Genomic DNA, 23,022 nt, shown 5'->3' on the forward strand with positions numbered 1-23,022 from the left:
TATCAGTTTAGTGAGATCATTGGTAATGTATGTACATGAGACGTGGTATGACAAGAAAACAATATCCAACAGATTTTGTAGATTTGAGAACAAAGCCCTCAGAAGAATATTGGGAGTTGAATGGCAGGACAGGATTAGAAATGAAACTATAAGAGAGATTACTTGAGTCCCATATGTGGATGAGATCATGGTTAGGGGTAGATGGAGATGATTTGGGCATACATTCTATTGAATTCTGTCCAGTTCTTAGACAGAAGACTTCATTATTTCTGTGAATCCAAAGACTGGTTGTGCTTATAGTCTATTGGTCATCCCGTAAGTTCCTCCTTTGTCCCTCAGGTGGACACGTGAGTGTCCTCCAAAGTGTCAGCTGGTATCCTGTGGAATGATCTTTTTTGGAGCCTTTTTTTGTCGAGATGACTTCTTATCACCAATGTGTTAATCTGAGCACCATGATCCAATATGTTAATCTGAGCATCATGATGGAGGAAGTCTGATCTCACATCTAAGCAAGACAAGTAATTGAGAAGCTATGCAAAGTTAAACTTATCCTCCTTATGCACCCCTTTCCATGTCAAATGTGACAAGATACAGTCGGGAAGGCATGTGACTCCCCACACCTTCTTCCCTCTAATTCAGCTTCTACAGTGATAAAACTCCAGCAGCCATTGTAGCTCCACTAAAAACATTCTGATAATTAAAGGACTCAAGTTTACGTAGCTAGGAAAATAAAATTCACTTTAAAATTTGCTAACTAAAATATATGGCTCTTATACAGGTTATTGTAAGGGGTATTAATGGCTCTTGTTAAGTACAGTATATTTTAGCCTGCTGGCATACTTTTTTCATTTTGTATTTTATTTCCTTATCCATTTCATTTTATTCTCTTCCCTCAATCTGTCATATATCTTCAGCTTTGTCTTCCTCAAATTTTCACCTAATGTTATTCTAAAGTAAATCCTTGGAGCTTACCATTGTAGAGACTGAATATGGGATTAAAGTGTATAGTTAAATGATTTTTTTAATGATAAGAATGTCAAATGCCAGTATTCCAAAGTTGCATATGTCAATTTTTTTTTCTTCTCCAGGATCCACTGTCACCAATCACCAAAGTTGAGACTGTAAGTACTGTGGATGAAATGATTGCAGCTGGGTCTCTTGAGGGGACCATAACCATCTTCCAGCTTCCACGAGTGACTTGCAAACCAACCTCTTCAGGTGATATGATCTGCTTTTTATACATTAAAGATTTATTTATTTGATTACCCTTTTGACTTGTTTTTGTTTGAGAGATATTTTTATCGTTATATTTTTTTCTCACAACTTTATTTGGTTGGTAGCTATGACCCTGGATCCGGGCTGCAACTTGTCTTCTGAGAGTATGACCTCCCACTACCTTATTGTCCTAAGATGCCAACACTCCTAATTATCCTTGCATTTAGCAGCACAGCTTTTTCTAGAGTAAGCCAATTTTGATGGTTGTGCATCCAATCCTTTCAAATTTTCTCTATAGGTCTACTGGGATTACTTCTTGTAGTCCCAGGATAATAGTTGCTACTTCAACTTCAGGATGAGGGTTCTCGTTTCCATCCCTAGATGTTGATACTTTAAAATATTTTTTGTGGTTTTGTCCATTACTCTCATTTATTGTGGTACAGTAACATTTATCTTAGATACGACCTAGGTTTCCTTATTTACCAGGACCAGGTCTGGTCTTCAAGTCTTCATCAATCAATCCTCAGAAAGTCCCCCAAATAAGAACAAGTTACTTACCAAGATTGGGATCATGTGATAAAAAGTTCCCGAGTCCAACATAAGTGATGTAGGTATAAGGCTTATAATCCTCACCCGCCACCCAAACTCACTATTACCCACATATATAGCCACAATATGCTCAACAAAATCATCCAAGGTATCTGTCATTCCATCTCCACCAAGCTGTATGACCACCTCTAGTATCCTTGCAACCTGCCCATCTACTGCTGGAAAGCCATTGAAGTCGTGAATAGCCACAAACCACACCATTTTCTATCAGGGATTCAAGGTGTATGGCCACAACGCATCTATTGCTACATTAATGAATGTACTAATGGCATCAGGGATAGCAAATGACTTCCTGCAGCCCATTACGTTCATATTGGTTTCTTTGTATAAAACTATCATTATCTCATAGACCTGCTGATAGTAGATTGAGTATTACACATTAGTACACTAGTTAGTTAAATTAAATCTTTCTTAGCAGGTGGCCCCATGGGATATTTTCTACAATGGTTCCCTGTGGTCAACTATGAATTAGTGGACTTGTGGATAAGGAGGACTTGGTGTAGAAGTGTATTTATTTATTTCTGCCTCTATTAGATAGAGTATTTTGATTTAGTTTTCAACAGTAGTTATATCAATTGTATTCATGCTCATTTCCTTTACCTTAAGATTGATTAGTTTTGTTAAATGTAACTCAAGATCAGTATCCTTAGAGAAGAGTTTTAACATTTAATTACTATTTTTTTCTCATTTCAGATCAGCGTGACTTTCGAGGTATAGTTGTGCCTGAACCGGTCATCAAGCGGTTTACTGTTGGGAACAGTCATCGTTCAAGAATAACAAGTCTGACTTGGAGCCGTAATGGAATGTTACTCTTCTGTGGAGATGCCCAAGGCGTAGTTTCTCAAATAGACATAAATTACCAAACAATGGAGTGCACACCTAAAGAATTACTAAAGGAGAACAATACTATCATACAGCTGTCTTATACCAATAAGCTTTTGGCTATTGCCACTTTAGAAAGAACAGTGATATATAATCTTAATGATAGTCTGGCTCTTCAGGTTGGCAAGAAACCACGGAAGCAAGGCTTATTTGGTTGTCTATGGTCACTCTCAGCACCACTGGCTAGTAGTGTGCTCTATGTAGCAAGACCTGGTATGAGAATGTGGTCCTCTAATAATGAAGGTGAAGTGCAGCAGACTCACATTATCAAAGACTTACCAGATGATGGACAAATCTGTTTGCTTGAGCCATTCCCAGAGAAACCAAGAAAAGGAGAATATTATTGTTTTGGAATTCTTAGCACCATTAAATCTTACTTGGTTGCATATAATCCTCATTGGTTGTTTATAGCAGATTTAGATAATTCCAAAATCTGTAATTACTCGGGTCAGTTTGGGCGTATTATTGATGTAGCCGTTTCAGAACAAGAGATATATGTTCTTGATGGGTCACGACATATCACATGCCTCAGCTTAGAACTCCCCGATATTGGAGAAAGGAGACCAAACATGCCCCGTCCTGCTGCCTTTCTAGAGTCTGAGAATTTAAAAGAGCTCAAGTCTCGTATAGTTTCACAGGGAACTGATATTCTTGGTCAGATAGCTCGTATTGGAAGTACTGTGGCAGCTAAAGTGACAGAACATGCAAAGCCTCCTATAGTGTCTGGGAAGAATATAACAAGCCCATTACAAGATACTGAAGTTAAACCTAGTGAGGAAAACCCCATGAGTAAATCATTCCATAAATCCCCAACATTTACCAATGTATCTGATGGTAGAGAATATGGACATCAAAGGTCATCTTCGTCAGGTATTATTAAAGATCCAGAGCAGAGATCTTACTCTCCAAGTTTAATCCCTCCCAGGATGGTTCAGTCTGTTAGTAGTTTTTTACCATCTCTCCTTCCAACTCCATCACTTGTGAAAACATTCGGATTAACACCTCCTGTTGATAATGTAACTGTACCGGTAAGTGCACATGGTTTTGGAGTTCTGGCATATGGTTTCAAGTAATCTTACTGTATTGGCAATTTTCTGTCAATTTTTTCAATATTTTCTGAACTTTATGATAGCATTAATTGAAAAAATCCTTTAGTTATAATTCAGCAAATGCAAAGGGCTGAAGATTTTTCTGCGCATCAGGTCTAGGCATCATCAGCAGAAAAATTGCTTTGTGCTTCTCAAAAAATGGTTAGTTCTGCTTTGTATTTTCATCTTTATTTTCATTGGTGGAAGCCTCATAATAATTTTTTAGTCCATAGTTTTTGCATTTTTTATTAGAATATTACTTTGTTTATCGATACTGTACAGTATATCAGTCATTTTATTTCTAACAATCTTACCTTTTGAAAGTAAAATGCTATTTAGTTGGAAGAATCGATTTCACAACATCAATAAGAAAAAGAAATAAAGAAAATTTATCCTCAATGTTTTCACTCCCTATAAGGCCCGCTTTACGCGAGCAGTTTGAAATATAGATAAGAAAAATTAAAAATAGAGAAAGAACAATAGGAAATGAAAAGTTATTGTACAGAAGTATATAAGTATAGTACTGTACATATTCAAAAGTAAAAAAAAGTTGAAAATAATTTGAGAAAAATAATTTAAGGAAGGAAAATAAAGAGATTATAAGTTAAAATTTAGTGTAGTGAGAGGATAGAGGGAAATTAGATTTAAGTAAAAATTTAAGATAATTAAACCATATATTAAAAGAAGCAATAAGAATAAATACTGTAGTCACATTATAAGGATTTGGGTCGGTAAAGAGAATAAAATTAAATTTTAAAGTAGTTAATTTAGTGTGAAAGAGGAATTAGAAGTTTATGGAAAGGCTGTAAAAATGAAAGTTTGTACCAGGATCCATGGAAGAACGGGTCTGCTAACATGCTGACCAAAATTAGACCTTTTCTGCGCAGGTAGTCACGTGAGTCCCTCTCTGCTACAAATTCCCTTGGTCGGTATTGGTCGGGCATTTATGTGGCCAGTTTTTTAATCCATTTCCTTTATTAAAACTATTCCCCGTTTAAAAATTTTTCAACTTTCACTTTAATGCTAAGTTGGCCCACAGGGACTCTTTAGTCATCGAAGGTCAGAGAACATGAAACTATCTAGTAATATACTGTAGATAAAAACAAAATAATTTTCACCTTTTGTATTATTGTTTGGATCAAATATCAAACCAGGACAAATAACATGTTGATATCATTTCAGTATTAATTTGTTTATTTTTTGTTCACGCTTCAACACCAATTCTTTTACTTTTTATTAGTTATAGTAATTTTATTTATTTATTTCATTCTAAAATACAAAGAAATTTTAGCAAAGAAATTTCTCATATCTTTGGGGCCATCAAACTCAGACAATTGTAATTCAAAGACTAGTGACTTGATGCAATCTCTGCATATGAGCAGCAATAAATACCTCTCTCACAATAGCCATGTGAGACAAAAGCATCAGAAAAAGGGCATAAAGTCCGCCTCTGTTGATAGCGCTCAGGCAAGACAATGTAGATTCACTCCACTTTGATGCATTAGCCTTTAAATTTGGACATTGTAATAAAAATTTCCTGACAATATACGGTATCCAACAATGTAACAAAGAGACTCAGAAATAGACTTTTCAAGTTTGACTACTTCTTTTGCAGTTAATTCTGTTTTTCTCCCATATCCATTATACCTTCATTTTCAATTTCAAGTTCATTGATGATATTTTTCAACAAATTGCTAGGCAACTACATTTCCACCGACTGTTCTTGTTCAGTGATCTGTTTTGCATTAGGAAATGACAGTTGCCTGTTTAAATTCTTCTTTACACCTTGTTGGAGCTTTTCCACTTAACCATGTAATTGCTTTCCTCAACAAATACTTTCTTAAGCAAAACTTAAAACTTACCGAATTTGGATTGTCATGTGGACCCTTCATTTGGCGTATGCAACCAGAGAAGTGTTCCAAGAGATTTGCTTTAATCACCTTGTAGGTATGAATTTAACACTGAATAATTTATTATGCATTTCATAGTCTGTAAGGGACTTACATGACAGAATTTCTTTTTTTTTTTTTCATTTTTAATTCATACGGGCATTTAAATCTTGAGTTTGCATCTCTCATGGTTTTCATGGTACCAACTATTTTCTGTTTTATTTATTTTCTGCTCTCTATGATTTATCCCAAAAGCATTTTGTTAAACTTTGTCACCAAACATTGAATAATACTTGATAACATCAAACCATTTATCGACAAGTTGAATGAAATTAGGGCTCTCTATTCTGTCTTCCTCTAACTATACATTTCACGAATGGCAGAACCGGAAACAAAACCGCAACTTGAACCTCAAATTTTCATAGCCAATAACATCCTTGCAAAAAACATAGAGCAATTCACAGCATGAGCTAGGTTAAGTTCATCAAACTGTAGACATGCCTGTTTCCAGACATCTCTTAAACTTTCATTGCTCGAAAAACGAAAGAAACGCATGTCTAAACCTATGGACTTGGCTTTTCCTTTCATGTTAAAGCAGCCAAAAACTGCGCTATTGCTCATTGTGCTCACAATATTTTAAAAAAAGTGATTAAGCGGGAAAATTCTTTTCAAAATATCATTTACCACAAGAAATGTTTGCGAATGAGACATTGTGCAAGACAGCTGATATTTATATGCTGGAATCTTAAGCATATTATACATAAATATGTATCAGAAGTTACTAGGGACAGGTTATATAATGCAAAGAAACTGAAGTATATATTTTGGGTTGCCTTTTAAGCCAAATCTTTAACCTGGAGTGCTTGCTGTACGCGAGCCCGGCCGAGGTTAGGGGCTCACCTGAGCTCACTATCCTACCTGCTTAGGTTCTGACCTATGCCATAGCAGACCTGTTCTTATCTGGATCCTGGTTTGTACATACTGTACAATTAAATTAAAGTAATATAAACTAAAGTGCAGTGTGGAGAACTAAACAGAAATAATGTATTGAGTTATTTAGAGTGTTACTGACTGCAATGATCAGTTGGGGAAGAGTCATCTTACTGTATTACAGTAATACAAATTTTTGCAGATTTTTACTTTTTGCAGTGGTCTGTTACCTAACCCTGGCAAACTTTGATGTATGTCTGTACAGTACAACTGCATTGTGATAGTTTTTCTTATATTACAAACTTCATTTGTGGTGGATAAACGAGGGACCGGGGGGCTGGGGCACCCTAGCAGTACCAGCCAAACTTGGCTGAGTCCCTCGTCGGGCTGGGAGGAGCTAAGAGAGGAAAGGTCCCCTTTTGTTCCTTTGTTTGATGTTGACTACCCTCCTAAATTGGGGGAAGTGCCTTGGTAAATAGAGGATTAAAACAAAAAACGCAATTAGCAATAGGGAGAGACCCTCATTTCATTTGCTGCCCCGTTGCTTTCCACTATTTCTGTGATAATGCAGACCTTTAATCCTTGATGAAAATAATTTTTGATATAATTCCAATCCTTCAACCAGATTATTCATCTAAAGAGTTTTTATGCAATTACAATACAGCATTTTTTTTCCTAGATTTAGAAGGTTGCATGTATTGCATATAATTCAACAGATCATTTTGTCATTATCGTAGGCTTACTACAGTACGGAAACTTCGTACTGAAATATAGAAAAAAGACTTATAAGTTACATACCAGGCATCACAATAAAAAAAATATATCGTTGGCCATCCCTATTCCCTATTTATTGTATTGAATTGTTACCTTTGATTATTTAAAGTAAAAATGCAATTAGGGTTTGTCATATTGTTAAGATAGATTTCACTGAAGCATCTCTACATCTGAATTTGCATTAATTTAGTTTCTTTGGTATGCAGTGGTTGATAGTACAGCATTATTGTTTAAAAACAAATTTTTCAGATCATGAAATACACGAGGTACTAAATTGGCAAGTTGACCCCAAAAAGTGTTTTTTTTTTTTTTTTTTTTTTTTTTTTCTCATTTCACAGGATTCATAATTGTACAGAACTTGACATGAAAAGATACTGTATTTTGAAAAGAATATTAAGTGGCCCAAGCAACCTTTAATATTGTACTCATGGAATACTTTATTTTCAATATTAAACTTAGCCGGTGATTATATAAGCTGCAACTCTGTTGCTCGACAGAAAACTCTACGTTCAAAATACGCCAGCGATCGCTATGCAGGTAGGGGGTGTACATCAACAGTGCCATCTGTCGAGCAGGTACTCAGTACTCAATGTAAACACAGAACCAATTTTCTCTCTGTCGGGCTACCGGCAAGACCTACTAATACGCTGTTACTAACTGGATTTGTTTTCACAACTATTTGGTGAAGTACACTATTCTAGTTTTGAGCTTTCGCTATGCAGGTGTTTTATCTTCATCTCAAAACTTGAACTCGTTTTGGATAGATTTGATTAGGGTGACAAAGAGAGTATGGACTCTCTTTCACTTTTAAATGGCCGACCCTTCCCTTAGACGGAAGTGTGTTTAGGTTTTTAGTAATTTTGCTTAACACGTTATAGATCTATATATTTTATATCTCTCCGCCTTTATTAGGCCTCTTCGATTAACTTTCCATTTATTATAAACATATAAAGATAATATTTATGTTTTGTTTATATGCGACCTTTCCTGATAGTAGGCGGTCCTAACTTGGAACCGAAGTTAATCAACGTTGAGCCCGTTATATCGTATTTAGCCTTTAAAGAATTTAAAACTTTTTAAATTTAATGTTTTATGAAAGAATTTCTTTGATAGTCTTCGTACTGTTTTCAAAGATGAACTAACGTTTAGTTTTTTAGACTACGCAGTTGTTGACGTTCAGGACGTTCAACATGCGCTCTATCGTTACGATAGAGAGAGAGTGTATCACGGTTTCACTTTGCAGTAAGAGTAAATCGATTCTGACGTTTTGTTCATTCTTTCTTAGCTTTAATGTTTTAAATTCTGAATTAAAGGAACTTTTTATTTGGAAAACCTTTCAGTTTTTTTCCTTTAGTCAAATAACATGTTTTTTTGACGATATATAATTGGGCTCTTCTCTTAGGTGCGAAATCAAGAGAGAAAGAGAGAGAGAGATAGAGACGGAGGGAGAGAGAGGAGAGAAAACGTTCCGTTCAAGCGGGTAATGTTTTTCTCGTGTTACTCTCGTCCCTAGTCGCTGTACGGGGAAGAAGATAAAACGTTTCTAGGGTTTTATTCTTGTCCCCAGGCTATGTGCGGTGAGAGATTGTAAACGTAGTTTAATTGAACTAGTGTTTAGTCTCTTTCCCAGCCACTGAATTTTTTATCTTTATATATGTTTTCTGTTTTTTGCTAGTATTAATGAGCTGCATTATACGACTGATTTCGCAATTACTACCTTTTAATGAGGGTAGAATTGCGTATTTCAGGTAGAAATCAGTAAAAGTTTCGATTTCAGTGAAATAAGTGCAAAACAGAAAATCGAAGTGATAAAGTGATATGCGCAAAGTGTTAAAGTGTTGTGTCCGAGGGTTCGTCTGTTCGTGCCTGTCGTTCACCTAGTCCGGGACCTCTTGCAAGCTCCCAAGCCCAGGGGAGAAGTAATGTCGAACGACTTATGGGTTCGTCAGGCCTTGATCAACGAACAGACGTTTCCCTCCGTGGTTTCGGGCGTATCTACCCAAGATCGCCCCACCCACACAAAGACGAGAGAGCCCATTTATTTCTCGTCTGCGTAAGAGGTTTCTCGTAAGAAACCATGGACCAAGGTCTCGCAGCTTATTAAGCGCAAGTCGGTCCCTTCCGCGCAAGTCCAACGGCCCAGTTGTAGCCACTGGGTCAGTTCGGACTCGCTGCAGTCTTCCGACGACTGCTCACCTCCTAAGAGAGGCAAAGCGGTACCGCATCAGGCAGTCACACCGTCTGTTGCCGCACCTGCTCCTGTAGACCCTAAGTGGTCTTTGCTGCAGACCATGCAGTCTCAGTTAACGTCATTGATGCGGGACTTTCGTGCGGAGAAGGTTGACACTGCACCAACCTCTAGCCTACAACCAACCACGGTTGTGCGTCCTGTGGACGCTGAGGCGACCTTCTGCCGCACTCCACCTGAGAGAGTCCCGCCACCCATGCGTTCCAGTGCACCCTGCCAGCCGCATGTTGACGTTCAGTAACGCACGGAACCTTCCGTTGACGTTCGCGAGGTACAACAACAGTCTAAGTTGTTTTGTTTTGACGCGGTGCGTCAACCTCCGCATTCTAGAGTTGTTTTGACTGCTCAGTATAGACAGTCAAAGCAGTCTTGAGTGAACACTGTATGTCCTCACGCACCTGTTGTGGTTGACAGTTCAGTTGTTGACAGTTCACAGACTGTCAAGCAGTTACATGACGTTGCCTTCTGGTCTGCTACTAATGCACCAGTGAGAGACTCACTGAGGTAACCTAGCTTTTATCGGACAAGGTTCCTGTAGATGAGAAAGTGCTGTTCTCCCTCCTACTGATATTCCCTTGAGGACTCTGTCATTTGGAGAGGAGCCTTAAGCTGCTTAGCCTCCTATGGACTTTAATTAAATCATGATGATTTTTTAAGGATCTTCGTCCGGATCTTGTAACTGCTGCTCCTCGTTCGCCTAAACGTCAGAACTTACACTAGGCCTAGCTACTTCGAAGCCGTTGTTTTTAAGCTAGTGCTCTCTCGCTCTCCTAGAGAGCGTTACGTTGGCTAGGTGACTGGTTTTTGCACCAGGAGGAGTTTTAGGGATACAGCCTTTGATTTCCCTTCTTTTAAACTGGCTTATAGAGCGAGAGTCTGATAGGACACGAGAGAAGTTCTCGGGTTGGGAGTTCATGCCTCTGCCCAGATAGACTTCCCAATTCTGGTAGACTCGCCCTGGCGCCTAGCCAGGAGACGCTCCAAGTTGTTTACAGGTTAACTTCTCAACTTTTGTCGAGCCTTTGAAGTTTTGCTGTACTATTATGTCACACATAACAAGGCTTTCAGGGATGGTAAATGGTTCCGCCTCAGTCGCTAACCCCGTCTGTTGCCACACCTGCTCCCGTAGACCCTAAATGGGCTTTGCTGCAAGACATGCAGTCCAAGCTTGCGTCCTTGATAGAGGACTTAAATGCGGAGAAGAACCTTCTGGCCAACAACCTTCCAACCGGTCGGTTGTGCGCCCTGTTGACGCTGAGGTAACCTACTCGCGTCTGCCAGTTGAGGTGGTTCCTCCTTCTAGCCAACAACCTTCCAACCGGTCGGTTGTGCGCCCTGTTGACGCTGAGGTAACCTACTCGCGTCTGCCAGTTGAGGTGGTTCCTCCACCGATGCGACCCAGTGTGGGTTGCCAGTCGCACGTTGACGTTAAGCGACGCTTGGAGGTGGTTGTTGACGTTCAGGACGTTCAACAACCAGCAGAGGTGACTTGTTGTGACGCAGTGCGTCAACCTCAGCAACCCGGTAGGGTGTTGACTGCACAACCCAGACAGTCTAGACAGTTTCGGGTTGACGCTGTACTTCCTCGCGCACCCATGGTTGTTGACAGTTCACAGACTGTGCAGCAGTTCCATGATATTGCGTCCGGCTCCGTCACGCATCCACCAGTGCGACCGGATTCAGCGAGTCAGACGTTGCCCACTCCGTTGCCGTTTCCTCATCAGTTTCGGATGAGGAACCCTCTGATGAGGACGTTGCTGAACAAGACGATCAGCCCCCAGCCCTGCTATCCATCCAGAAGATGCTGAAGAAGGAACGCTGCCCAGTCAGGCTGTGGATGAGTCTGGTAGGGACACTGTCATCCGTGGATCAATTTGTGTCACTAGGAAGACTACACCTCCGTCCTCTTCTATACCATCTAGCTTTTCACTGGAAAAGGACAAGACGCTAGAAGCGGTCTCGATCCCGGTTTCCGGAAAGATAAAGTCTTGTCTGACTTGGTGAAAGGACTATATCAACCTTAGAGAGGGTCTTCCCCTGACTGTTCAGACTCCCAACCACGTTCTCTTCTCGGACGCATTGGACGTAGGCTGGGGTGCGACATTAGACGGTCGGGAATGCTCGGGATTATGGAACTCGAGTCAAAGGACAATGCATTTCAACTGCAAGGAGCTACTGGCAGTACGTCTGACCTGGAAAAGCTTCAGGTCTCTCCTTCAAGGCAAAGTGGTGGAGGTGATCTCGGACAACACCACGGCTTTGGCGTACATCTCCAAGCAAGGAGGGACCTACTCTCTGACATTGTACGAGATCGCAAGGGACCTCCTCACCTGGTCAAAAGGTCTAGACATATCACTAGTAACGAGGTTCATCCAAGGCAACTTGAATGTCATGGCAGATTGTCTCAGTCGGAAGGGACAAATAATTCCAACAGAATGGACCCTCCACAAGGATGTATGCAAGAGACTTTGGGCCACCTGGGGCCAGCCAACCATAGATCTCTTTGCAACCTCGATGACCAAGAGGCTCCCAATATTTTGCTCACCAATCCCGGACCCAGCAGCAGTTCATATAGATGCCTTTCTACTAGATTGGTCACATCTAGATCTATATGCATTCCCTCCGTTCATGATTGTCAACAAGGTACTGCAGAAGTTCGCCTCTCACGAAGGGACAAGGTTGACGCTAGTTGCTTCCCTCTGGCCCGCGAGAGAATGGTTCACCGAGGTACTTCGATGGCTAGTAGACGTTCCCAGAACACTTTCCCTAAGGGTGGACCTTCTACGTCAGCCACGCGTAAAGAAGGTACACCAAGGCCTCCACGCTCTTCGTCTGACTGCCTTCAGACTATCGAAAGACTCTCGAGAGCTAGAGGCTTTTCGAAGGAGGCAGCCAGAGCGATTGCTAGAGCAAGGAGAACATCCACCCTTAGAGTCTACCAATCTTCCGAAACTGGTGCAAGTCAGTATCCGTATCCTCGACCAGTACCTCTGTAACTCAGATAGCTGACTTCCTCTTATATCTGAGGAAAGAACGATCTCTTTCAGCTCCCACTATCAAGGGTTACAGAAGCATGTTGGCATCAGTCTTCCGTCACAGAGGCTTAGATCTTTCCAACAATAAAGATCTACAGGACCTCCTTAAGTCTTTTGAGACCACGAAGGAGCGTCGTTTGGTTACACCTGGTTGGAATTTAGACGTGGTACTAAGATTCCTTATGTCAGACAGGTTCGAACCGCTACAATCAGCCTCCCTGAAAGATCTCACCTTAAAGACACTTTTCCTGGTATGCTTAGCCACAGCTAAAAGAGTCAGTGAGATTCATGCCTTCAGCAAGAACATCGGATTCTCATCCGAAACGGCTACATGTTCTACAACTTGGTTTTCTAGCCAAACACGAGCTGCCTTCTCGGCCTTGGCCAATATCGTTCGATATTCCAAACTTATCGTATGGTTGGAAATGAACTAGAAAGAGTCTTATGTCCTGTAAGAGCTCTTAAGTTCTATTTAAAAACCTTTATGAGGCCCGTCTGAAGCTTTATGGTGTTCAGTTAAGAAACCATCTTTGCCTATGTCAAAGAATGCTTTATCCTATTATATCAGACTGTTAATACGAGAAGCTCATTCCCATCTGAATGAGGAAGACCAAGCTTTGCTGAAGGTAAGGACACACGAAGTTAGAGCTGTCGCAACTTCCGTGGCCTTTAAACAAAATAGATCTCTGCAAAGTATAATCAACGCAACCTATTGGAAAAGCAAGTCAGTGGTCGCGTCTTTTTATCGTAAGAATGTCCAGTCTCTTTACGAGAACTGCTACACTCTGGGACCATTCGTAGCAACGAGTGCAGTAGTGGGTGAGGGCTCAACCACTACAATTCTCTAATTCCATAACCTTTTTAATCTTTCTCTTGAAATGTTTTATTATTGTTTTTGGGTTGTCTGGAAGGCTAAGAAGCCTTTCGCATCCTACTTGATTTGGCGGGTGGTCAAAGTCATTTCTTGAGAAGCGCCTAGATTAGAGGTTTTGATGAGGTCCTGTTGTATTGGTTGCAACCCTTGATACTTCAGATCCTAGGGGTCGCTCAGCATCCTAAGAGGATCGCGAGGCTCCGTAAGGAAGACGTACTTAAAAAGGCAGAGTAATTGTTCAAGTCGACTTCCTTACCAGGTACTTATTTATTTTATGTTTGTTATTTTGAATAACTGCTAAAATGAAATACAAAATACTTAGCTCATAATAATGTAAACAAGTAATGCTGGTCTCTACCCACCCCCCTGGGTGTGAATCAGCTTATATAATCACCGGCTAAGTTTAATATTGAAAAATGTTATTTTTATTAATAAAATAAATTTTTGAATATACTTACCCGGTGATTATATATTAAAGGACCCTCCCTTCCTCCCCAATAGAGACCCAGTGGACCGAGGAGAAAATTGGTTCTGTGTTTACATTGAGTACTGAGTACCTGCTAGACAGATGGCGCTGTTGATGTACACCCCCTACCTGCATAGCGATCGCTGGCGTATTTTGAACGTAGAGTTTTCTGTCGAGCAACAGAGTTGCAGCTTATATAATCACCGGGTAAGTATATTCAAAAATTTATTTTATTAATAAAAATAACATTTTTATTAAAGCCTCATTTACATAGCTTTGTTATTTGGAATGTTTGTTAATATTATTATTACATGATTGAATATAAGATGCAAACATTTTATAAGATGCTGTATATAAAATGTCATCATTTTATTCATGAATACTGTGCTATACTGCATTAATGAAATTTGGTGGGTGATATTTCAGACGAAATCATCGCAGAAGCCAGAGTTTGAAGAAATTGTTACAAGTGCTCAGATAGTGGCACAAGAGGACAGTGAAATGGAACCATTAGTAATGAGGGACAAACCCAAGAAAAAAATAAGGAAAAAGCTAGGTAAGCTTTTAAAGATATTCTTTCTTTAAATCTGTTGCTAGGAACAATCTTGGATTATTTCACCATAATATATTTCTTTGAAAGACCTAAAATTTCATTTGATATATATTTAAGCAATGAGTTATACAGTTATCTTAGAATTGAGCAGGAATTAAATTTGAGACCAACTCAGTGGGAATTCACAGTTAATACCACTAAATAAAAACAGAAACAAGTCTATACATATCTCTAGGCTCTAAAAAAAAATACCTGCCTCCACCAATAACAGACAGAGTTCTTTATTTTATTTGCACTTTGTCATGTTGGTAAAAACAGTCGGGATATGTCATCTCTGAAGTTTCTAAGTCTATATAGGTACAGCTTGACGGATTTCAATTAACATAGCAAAAGGTCCTCTTGAGATGGAAGACAAAGCAGGAATGGGGATGGATGCTGTGGTAAGGCCCTGGCTACTGGTCATTTGGATTTTTGCTACAAAATTAGGAATAAACAGCAAATTCTCTAACAACCAATCTCAAGTATGCTGATAAGCAGACCTTTCCAGCCAAAGCATGGATACTGTAAAGCCATTTTGGAGATGCATGCAAGAAAAATTAAGACAAATTTGAGATTGGGGAAAAAATCTTTCACGAGGGATAAGAAAAGACTTTGAAGGATATTTCAGAATTTGAAAGATCCACCGAAAGTCTGGGATAAATATTTTCATCTCAGTGGAAAACCCTGTGATGAGTTTGTAAGTTCATAAACTTACAGAAAAAGACTTTATGACCCTAAAGGGTTTTCTAAATTAATGTAAAAAAATGGGAAAATGTGGTGTTTTGGGTAGTGGAATTAGCCAGATCAGTACATTTCTTCAATGCTGAAACAACTTATTCTATTTGACGTGATGAAGGTTAGACAAAAATTTTCTTCAAAAATTCTGTCTGTGAAGTCATGCTGAATGCCATCCAGGTGGAATTTACTTTTGTGGAATTTTCCATGGTAGTGGAATTTACCTAGAACCCTTCTATAATGGATTTATTATCTACTGTATGATAATGGGTAGCCCCCTACTTTAAAAATATCCTTAAGTTACACTTCCACAGATTTCTTATCAACATTGATAACCTGTATTTTCATGCCTGGATGGTATTCAGCATGACTTCATAAACTGAGAATTTTTCAGGAGGTTATAGGTAAATTCCACCACGGAAAACTCCACCACTACGAAAAAATCTACCTCAGTAAATTTCACAACAGGTAAATTCCATTATGGAAAAATCCACCTCAGTAAATTTGACCATAGGTAAATTCCACCAGAATGAATGAAATAATTTTGGATAAAGAAAAAAATGAATATATTTTAGCCCACATTTGATACAGTACTTAGATTAGGATGAAAATTAGGGCAAGTACATTAAAAATCAGTGGTAAAGCAATTGAATTTACTTAAAGAAAATTCTTTTATGACAAATTGGATGCAATATTCTTAAAAATTTTAGTTTTAAATATTTAACTTAGCCGGTGAATATATAATAGCTGCTACTCAGCGGCTCGACAGAAAACACACTCAAAAACTCGCGAGCGATCGCTATGAAGGTTGCGGGTGTGCCCACCAGCGCCACTATCGGCCAGATACCACTCTTGCATGTAAACAAACCCTTCAATTCTTCTCTGTCGACCTTGACGACAAGACGTATCAATACTCGCTGTAGAACCTGGAGTTTTCTCAACATTTTTGGTGAAGTACTTCATTTTGGTTTGAGCTTTCGCAGTGCAGGTGTTTTATCTTCATCTTAAATCTTGAACTCATTTTTGGATAGATTTAATTTTTGATGACAAGAGAGAGAGTATGGACTTTCTTTGACTTTTAAATGGCCGACCCTTCCCTTAGACGGAAGTGTGTTTTAGGCTTTTAGCAATTATCTTATCACGTTACAAATTAATTATAGATTTTCCTCTATATATTTTATATCTCAACCGCCTTTATTAGGCCTCTTCGATTAGCTTTCCATTTATAATAAACATCAAAATAAATTTTAATGATTTGTTTATATGCAACCTTTCCTGAGAGTAGGCGGTCCTAACTTGGAAACCGAAGTTAAACAACGTTGAGCCCTTTTCAATCGTAAATAACTTTTACAGAACTAATGATTTAAAACTTATTAAATGAAATTTTTTTAGTAAATATTTTATGAAAGTTTTTTCTTTGAATAGTCTTCGTACTGTTTCAAAGATGAACTAACGTTTAGTGTATTTATGCTACGCAGTTTGCGCTCTATCGTTACGATAGAGAGAGAGAGTATCACGGTTTCACTTTGCAGAAAGAGTAAATCGATTCTGACGTTTTGTTCATTTTTCTTTCAAAGCTTAAATGTTTTAAATACTATTTTAAAGGACTTTAAATGAATCATTCTGATTTTTAAGGATCTTTGTCCGGATCTTTTTGTAACTGCTACTCCTCGTTCGCCTAAACGTCAGAGTTTACACTAGGCCTAGCTACTTCGAAACCGTTGTTTTTATAAGCTAGTGCTCTCTAGCTCTTCTAAGAGAGCTTTACGTTTGCTAGGCGACTGGTTTATCACCAGGAGGAGTTTGGGGGAGACAGCCTTTGCTTTCCCTACTTTTAAGCTGGCTTATAGAGCGAGAGTCTGATATGACACTCATAGACTCTCCCTGGCGTCTGGCCATGAGACGCTCCTAGATTTTATGGTCGACTTCAGAGCTAGACCATCTCCTGTTAGGAGTCTTTTTTTGGAGCGTTTGAAGTTTTGCTGTACAATTATGTCATGCATAAACAAGGCTTTCAGGGATGGCTCCAATGATCTGACAGCCACGTTCTCTGCAGGAACAAGTCCCTCAGGGATGGCTCCAATGATCTGGCAGCCATGTTCACTGCAGGAGTACGTAAGAGGCAAGTGCGCTCAATGTGTTCATTGTCAAGACAAACTTCACGATGAAGTCTACCAGGCTGTCTTGACAGCATTAATGGAAGGTGGCTGGATGGTCTCTCTCGACCTTCAGGAGGCATACTTCCACATTCCTATACACCCGGATTCCCTGTCGTTTCTGAGGTTTGTTTACAGGAATGTGAGGTACCAGTTTCGAGCCCTGTGCTTTGGCCTCAGTCCTGCTCCTCTCGTGTTTACAAGGCTCATGAGGAATGTGGCAAAATCCCTCCATCTATCGGGGATCCGAGCCTCCCTGTACTTGGACGACTGGCTTCTCAGAGCATCGTCCAGTCTTCGCTGTCTGCAGGATCTACATTGGACGTTGAGTCTGGCCAGGGAGTTGGGACTTTTGGTCAACCTAAAAGTCCCTACTGATCCCATCCCAGATTATTCTATATTTGGGGATGGAGATTCGCAGTCCAGTTTTTTTCGGGCTTTTCCGTCTGCCACCGATTAGAACAAGCCCTGCTCGAAGTCCAACTAATGCTGAAAAGATAACGTTTGTTCAGTCAGGAGTTGGAACAGTCTCGTAGGGACTCTCTCATCCCTGGAGCAGTTTGTCTCACTAGGGAGACTACACCTTCTGCCTCTCCGGTTCCATCTAGCCTCTCACTAGAACTAGGACAAGACGTTAGAGACGGTATCATTCCCAGTCTCCGAACCAGTGAAGGCATGCCCTAAATGGTGGGACAGCAATATCAGTCTGAGAGAGGGACTATCCCTAGCAGTCAAGAACCCAAACCACGCTTTGTTCTCCGACGCGTAGGATTTGGGTTGGGGTTGCGACCCTGGACGGTCGGGAATGCTCGGGTCTGTGGACCTCAAGTCAGAAGAGCATGCACATCAACGGCAAGGAGCTATTAGCAGTCCACTTGGCCTTGATGATATTCGAAAGCTTCTTCGAAACTAAGTGGTAGAGGTCAACTCAGACAACACCTCAGCTTTGGCGTACATCTCCAAGCAAGGAGGCACACACTCTTTCACGCTGCTCGAGATCGCAAGGGACCTTCTCTTATGGTCAAGAATTCGAGGCATCTCCCTGTTGACGAGATTCATCCAGGGGGACTTGAACGTCTTGGCAGACTGTCTCAGTCGGAGGGGTCAGGTGATACCCACGGAATGGACCCTCCACAAGGACGTGGGCAAGAGTCTTTGGGCTATTTGGGGTCAACCCACCATAGACCTCTTTGCCTCCTCGTTGACCAAAAGGTTACCAATCTATTGCTCTCCAGTCCTAGATACAGAAGCAATCTACATAGACGCGTTTCTACTGGATTGGTCTTTTCTGGACTTATATGCATTCCCACCATTCAAGATAGTCAACAAGGTACTGCAGAAGTTCGCCTCTCACGAAGGGACAAGGTTGACGTTGGTTGCTACCCTCTGGCCCGCGAGAGAGTGGTTCACCGAGGTACTTCAATGGCTGGTAGACTTTCCAAGAAGTCTTCCTCTAAGGGTAGATCTGTTACGTCAGCCCCACGTAAAGAATGTCCATCAAAGCCTCCCCGCTCTTCGTCTGACTTCCTTCAGACTATCGAAAGACTCTCAAGAACTCGAGGCTTTTCGAAGGAGGCAGTCAGTGCGATTGCAAGAGCTAGGAGAGCTTCTACCATTAGAGTATACCAGTCGAAGTGGGAAGTCTTTCGAGACTGGTGCAAGTCAGCATCTGTATCCTCGTCCAGTACCTCTGTAGCCCAAATCGCAGATTTTCTTTTACATCTGAGAAAGGTTCGCTCCCTTTCAGCTCCCACGATTAAGGGCTACAGGAGCATGTTGGCTTCGGTCTTTCGACATAGAGACTTAGATCTTTCCAACAATAAAGATCTCCAAGATCTCCTTAAGTCTTTCGAGACCTCTAAGGAACGTCGTTTGGCAACTCCTGGATGGAACTTAGACGTGGTCCTAAGGTTCCTCATGTCAGACAGGTTTGAGCCATTACATTCAGCCTCCCTGAAGGATCTCACCCTCAAGACACTTTTCCTAGTGTGCTTGGCTTCGGCTAAAAGGGTCAGTGAACTTCATGCCTTCAGTAAGAACATCGGCTTTTCTACAGAAAAAAGCCACTTGTTCACTTCAACTTGGTTTCCTGGCCAAAATGAACTGCCTTCTCGTCCTTGGCCTAAATCTTTTGATATTCCTTGCTTATCAGAGATCGTAGGCAATGAACTGGAAAGAGTATTATGTCCTGTTAGAGCTCTTAAGTTCTATTTAGCTCGTACTAAGTCATTACGAGGTAAATCTGAGGCATTAGGGTGCTCAGTTAAGAAACCTTCATTGCCTATGTCAAAGAATGCTTTGTCATATTTTATCAGATTTTTTTAATACGAGAAGCTCATTCTCACTTGAATGAGAAAGACCGATGTTTGCTTAAGGTTAAGACGCACGAAGTTAGAGATATAGCAACCTCCGTGGCCTTCAAGCAAAATAAATCTCTGCAAAGTATTATGGACGCGACTTTTTGGAGAAGCAAGTCAGTGTTCGCGTCATTTTACTTAAAAGATGTCCAGACTCTTTACGAGGACTGCTACACACTGGGTCCATTCGTTGCAGCGAGTGCAGTAGTGGGTGAGGGTTCTACCACTACATTACCCTAATTCCAATATCCTTTTTAATCTGTCTCTTGAAATGTTTTTAATATTGTTTTTTGGGTTGTACGGAAGGCTAAGAAGCCTTTCGCATCCTGGTTGATTTGGCGGGTGGTCAAAGTCATTTCTTGAGAGCGCCCAGATTAGGGGTTTGATGAGGTCCTGTTGTATGGGTTGCAGCCCTTAATACTTCAGCTCCTGGGAGTCTTTCAGCATCCTAAGAGGATCGCTGGGCTTCGTGAGGAAGACAGACTTATAAGGCAGAGTAATCGTCTAAGTCAACTTCCTTACCAGGTACCTATATATTTTGGTTTTGTTATATTGATAACTGTCAAAAACTCTTAGCTTATACGCTGTAAACTTAATTAACTCTGGTCTCTACCTACCGCCTTGGGTGTGAATCAGCTATTATATATTCACCGGCTAAGTTAAATATTTAAAAATGATATTTTAATTATAAAATAAATTTTTGAATATACTTACCCGGTGAATATATAAATTAAAGGCCCTCCCTTCCTCCCCAATAGAGACGCAGCGGGACGAGAAGAATTGAAGGGTTTGTTTACATGCAAGAGTGGTATCTGGCCGATAGTGGCGCTGGTGGGTACACCCGCAGCCTTCATGGCGATCGCTCGCGAGTTTTTTGAGTGTGTTTTCTGTCGAGCCGCAGAGTTGCAGCTATTGTATATTCACCGGGTAAGTATATTCAAAAATTTATTTTATAATTAAAATATCATTTTTTGAAAGTCGAAGAATAGTTTGCAACTGTGACTGTATCCTCATCATCAATATTTCGTAGAACAGTAGCCATTGCTTCCCGTGTAGATACTGTTCCTGTTCCCATTACAGTACTGCACTCTTCATTGAAGTATGCACGGCTTCCTGAGTGATTATGGCATCCTGTTGATAAAATAGATTCTGGACCTTTATAAAAATGATCAAAATGCCAGTATGTCTTAGTTTTGCTACTGTTATATGTATATTTTTCTCGGATAAGATAAATTTCATCATGGTTTAGGGGTTCAAAGTTTAACTTTATTAAAAGAAAAGTAGAAACACCAACTAAATTCTGTTAAGAATTGTGTAAAAAGGGTGTATACTTATTCTGTAACAAACACATGAATTGACTATTCATGCCAGGAGCTCACTTAGATATTTATATAGTGGCATAAATTTGTTCTGTTACAAGGAACTAAATCGACTATTCATACCGCTTATTTAGGTGTTTGAACAATTGAGCCACTTGTGATATATACCATTGAGAAATATACAAGTATATTGAGAATTATGTTATGCAAGCTCCTTTAATCTTATTTACTATGGTCAAATTTACCTGCAAGGGAATTTACTGAAGTGGAATTTAGCAGTCACCAATAGAGGAGTTATCAGAATCCTTTTCAAATGGATGGAGATGTGCTTCTCCTACTGGCAGGTTAAGGCCAATTGTGAAAAAATGTTTTAAGTGGTAAAAGATATATAGAGAATGTACTGCTGCAGCTATCCTCCAAGTTATGAGATTGCCTAAGGTGAACAGTAGATTGAAAGCTTGTGGTTCAGGATCAATTGTATAAAGGTTATTAGTTGTTTGTAACGGACTCCAAAGAGCTCTGCACATCTTGATTACGTAATAGAATCAAACCTTGAAGTTCACTGTTTCAGTTATTTTTTAATAGAAGTAATCTCTACATAATATCATAACATGATAGAATTAAATGTGTTCAACTCTACTCAGTATCCTTTTTTCATATTTGTAATGCTGTACATCAAAAACGAAATATTTTCCATTTTCTTTGAAAGGTTTTCTCACGACTATCCATATCTGTTGTGGTCAGTTAAACAAAATATAAAAAGACATCTATCGTTCTGTTGATCTCAGTCCATAAGAAAATTGGTTGTACAGATATGGGGAAATTTAATTTCTTTTGTATTGGAAATATGAAAAAAGTATTTCAAGTAGAGTTGAACATATTTCTTGTTATAAACCAACTATATTCCTAGTATTCTAATAAATTCAGGTTTTTTTCAGTTTATTACTAGAACCAATTTCTAGTAGTAGCAAAGAATGTTATTGCAGTATAAAGTGTAACAAATCTGTTGGCTGACAGACACCTCTTTCTTGACAGTCATCTCTTGAGAGTTATTAGTACCCTCATTGATACCACTAGTCAGAAGCTGAAAACTGCTAGCGGGCGAGTCTTTATTAAGAGTTATATGGCCTGCTTAACATTGGAGGGGTTTTACTGACCTGTCAAATTAATAATGGTTGAACAGTGCAGTTGATATGATTACCCATACTAATCTGCTTGTATATTGTGGAATCCGATGATCCCACAAACATTACAGGTTTGCAGAAAGTCAAGGGTTTTGCAACAAAGGTATATGAACCCAAACCCAAACTCAAAACCTGTCAGCGCACTACCCCCATTTCGAGACCTTCTCCATCCCCTGTCTTTGTGAAATGTCTGGTGGTGATTGAGAGGAGATGCTTTTGTGTCCCTTGAGAATTATGCGGTGCTATCTGAAAAGATTCCGACACCTCAGGTCTGAGTGTCAGCAACTCGTCATTAGTACTGGCAGGACCAAGAAAGAGGTGTCAAGGTGTCAAGGAACTGCTGAGAGTTGAGTACCAGCTTGGACCAGAGCTCACAAGGTCAGGGGAGATAAACTTACCGGTTGACCAGGTGTTGAACAGCTGGGATTTGAAAGCAGCAAACCACTTTTCACAGCCTCATATCTACAGGAGTATCCCTAGAAGTCCCTTGACACCTTTGTGCTTGGTCCTGTGGTGGCTGCTCAAGTAGTTGTGTAGCCAGCCTGGCTACCTCATGGGACAGGAAGCATCCCATCTAATGTTAACATGTAGATGTAAGTCTGGGGTGAACGGTAGAATGACTGACTCTTCTCTTTCATTTTTTCTATCCCCCTTCTTGGAGATGAAGTC

General features: G+C 40.0%; 1 protein-coding gene across 1 annotated transcript in view; it reads left to right on the forward strand.

Moving 5' to 3' along the window:
- The window catches only part of LOC137621525 (tectonin beta-propeller repeat-containing protein 2-like), a 124,564-nt gene that overhangs the window by 19,450 nt on the left and 82,092 nt on the right, over positions 1-23,022 (forward strand). The window contains exons 3-5 of the mRNA XM_068351884.1: positions 1,089-1,218; positions 2,518-3,734; positions 14,437-14,566. Coding sequence (XP_068207985.1) covers positions 1,089-1,218; positions 2,518-3,734; positions 14,437-14,566 — 1,477 coding nt within the window. The remainder of the gene's footprint in view (positions 1-1,088; positions 1,219-2,517; positions 3,735-14,436; positions 14,567-23,022) is intronic.

Source organism: Palaemon carinicauda, chromosome 28 (genome assembly GCF_036898095.1).
Source record: "Palaemon carinicauda isolate YSFRI2023 chromosome 28, ASM3689809v2, whole genome shotgun sequence".
Classification (NCBI taxonomy): domain Eukaryota; kingdom Metazoa; phylum Arthropoda; class Malacostraca; order Decapoda; family Palaemonidae; genus Palaemon; species Palaemon carinicauda.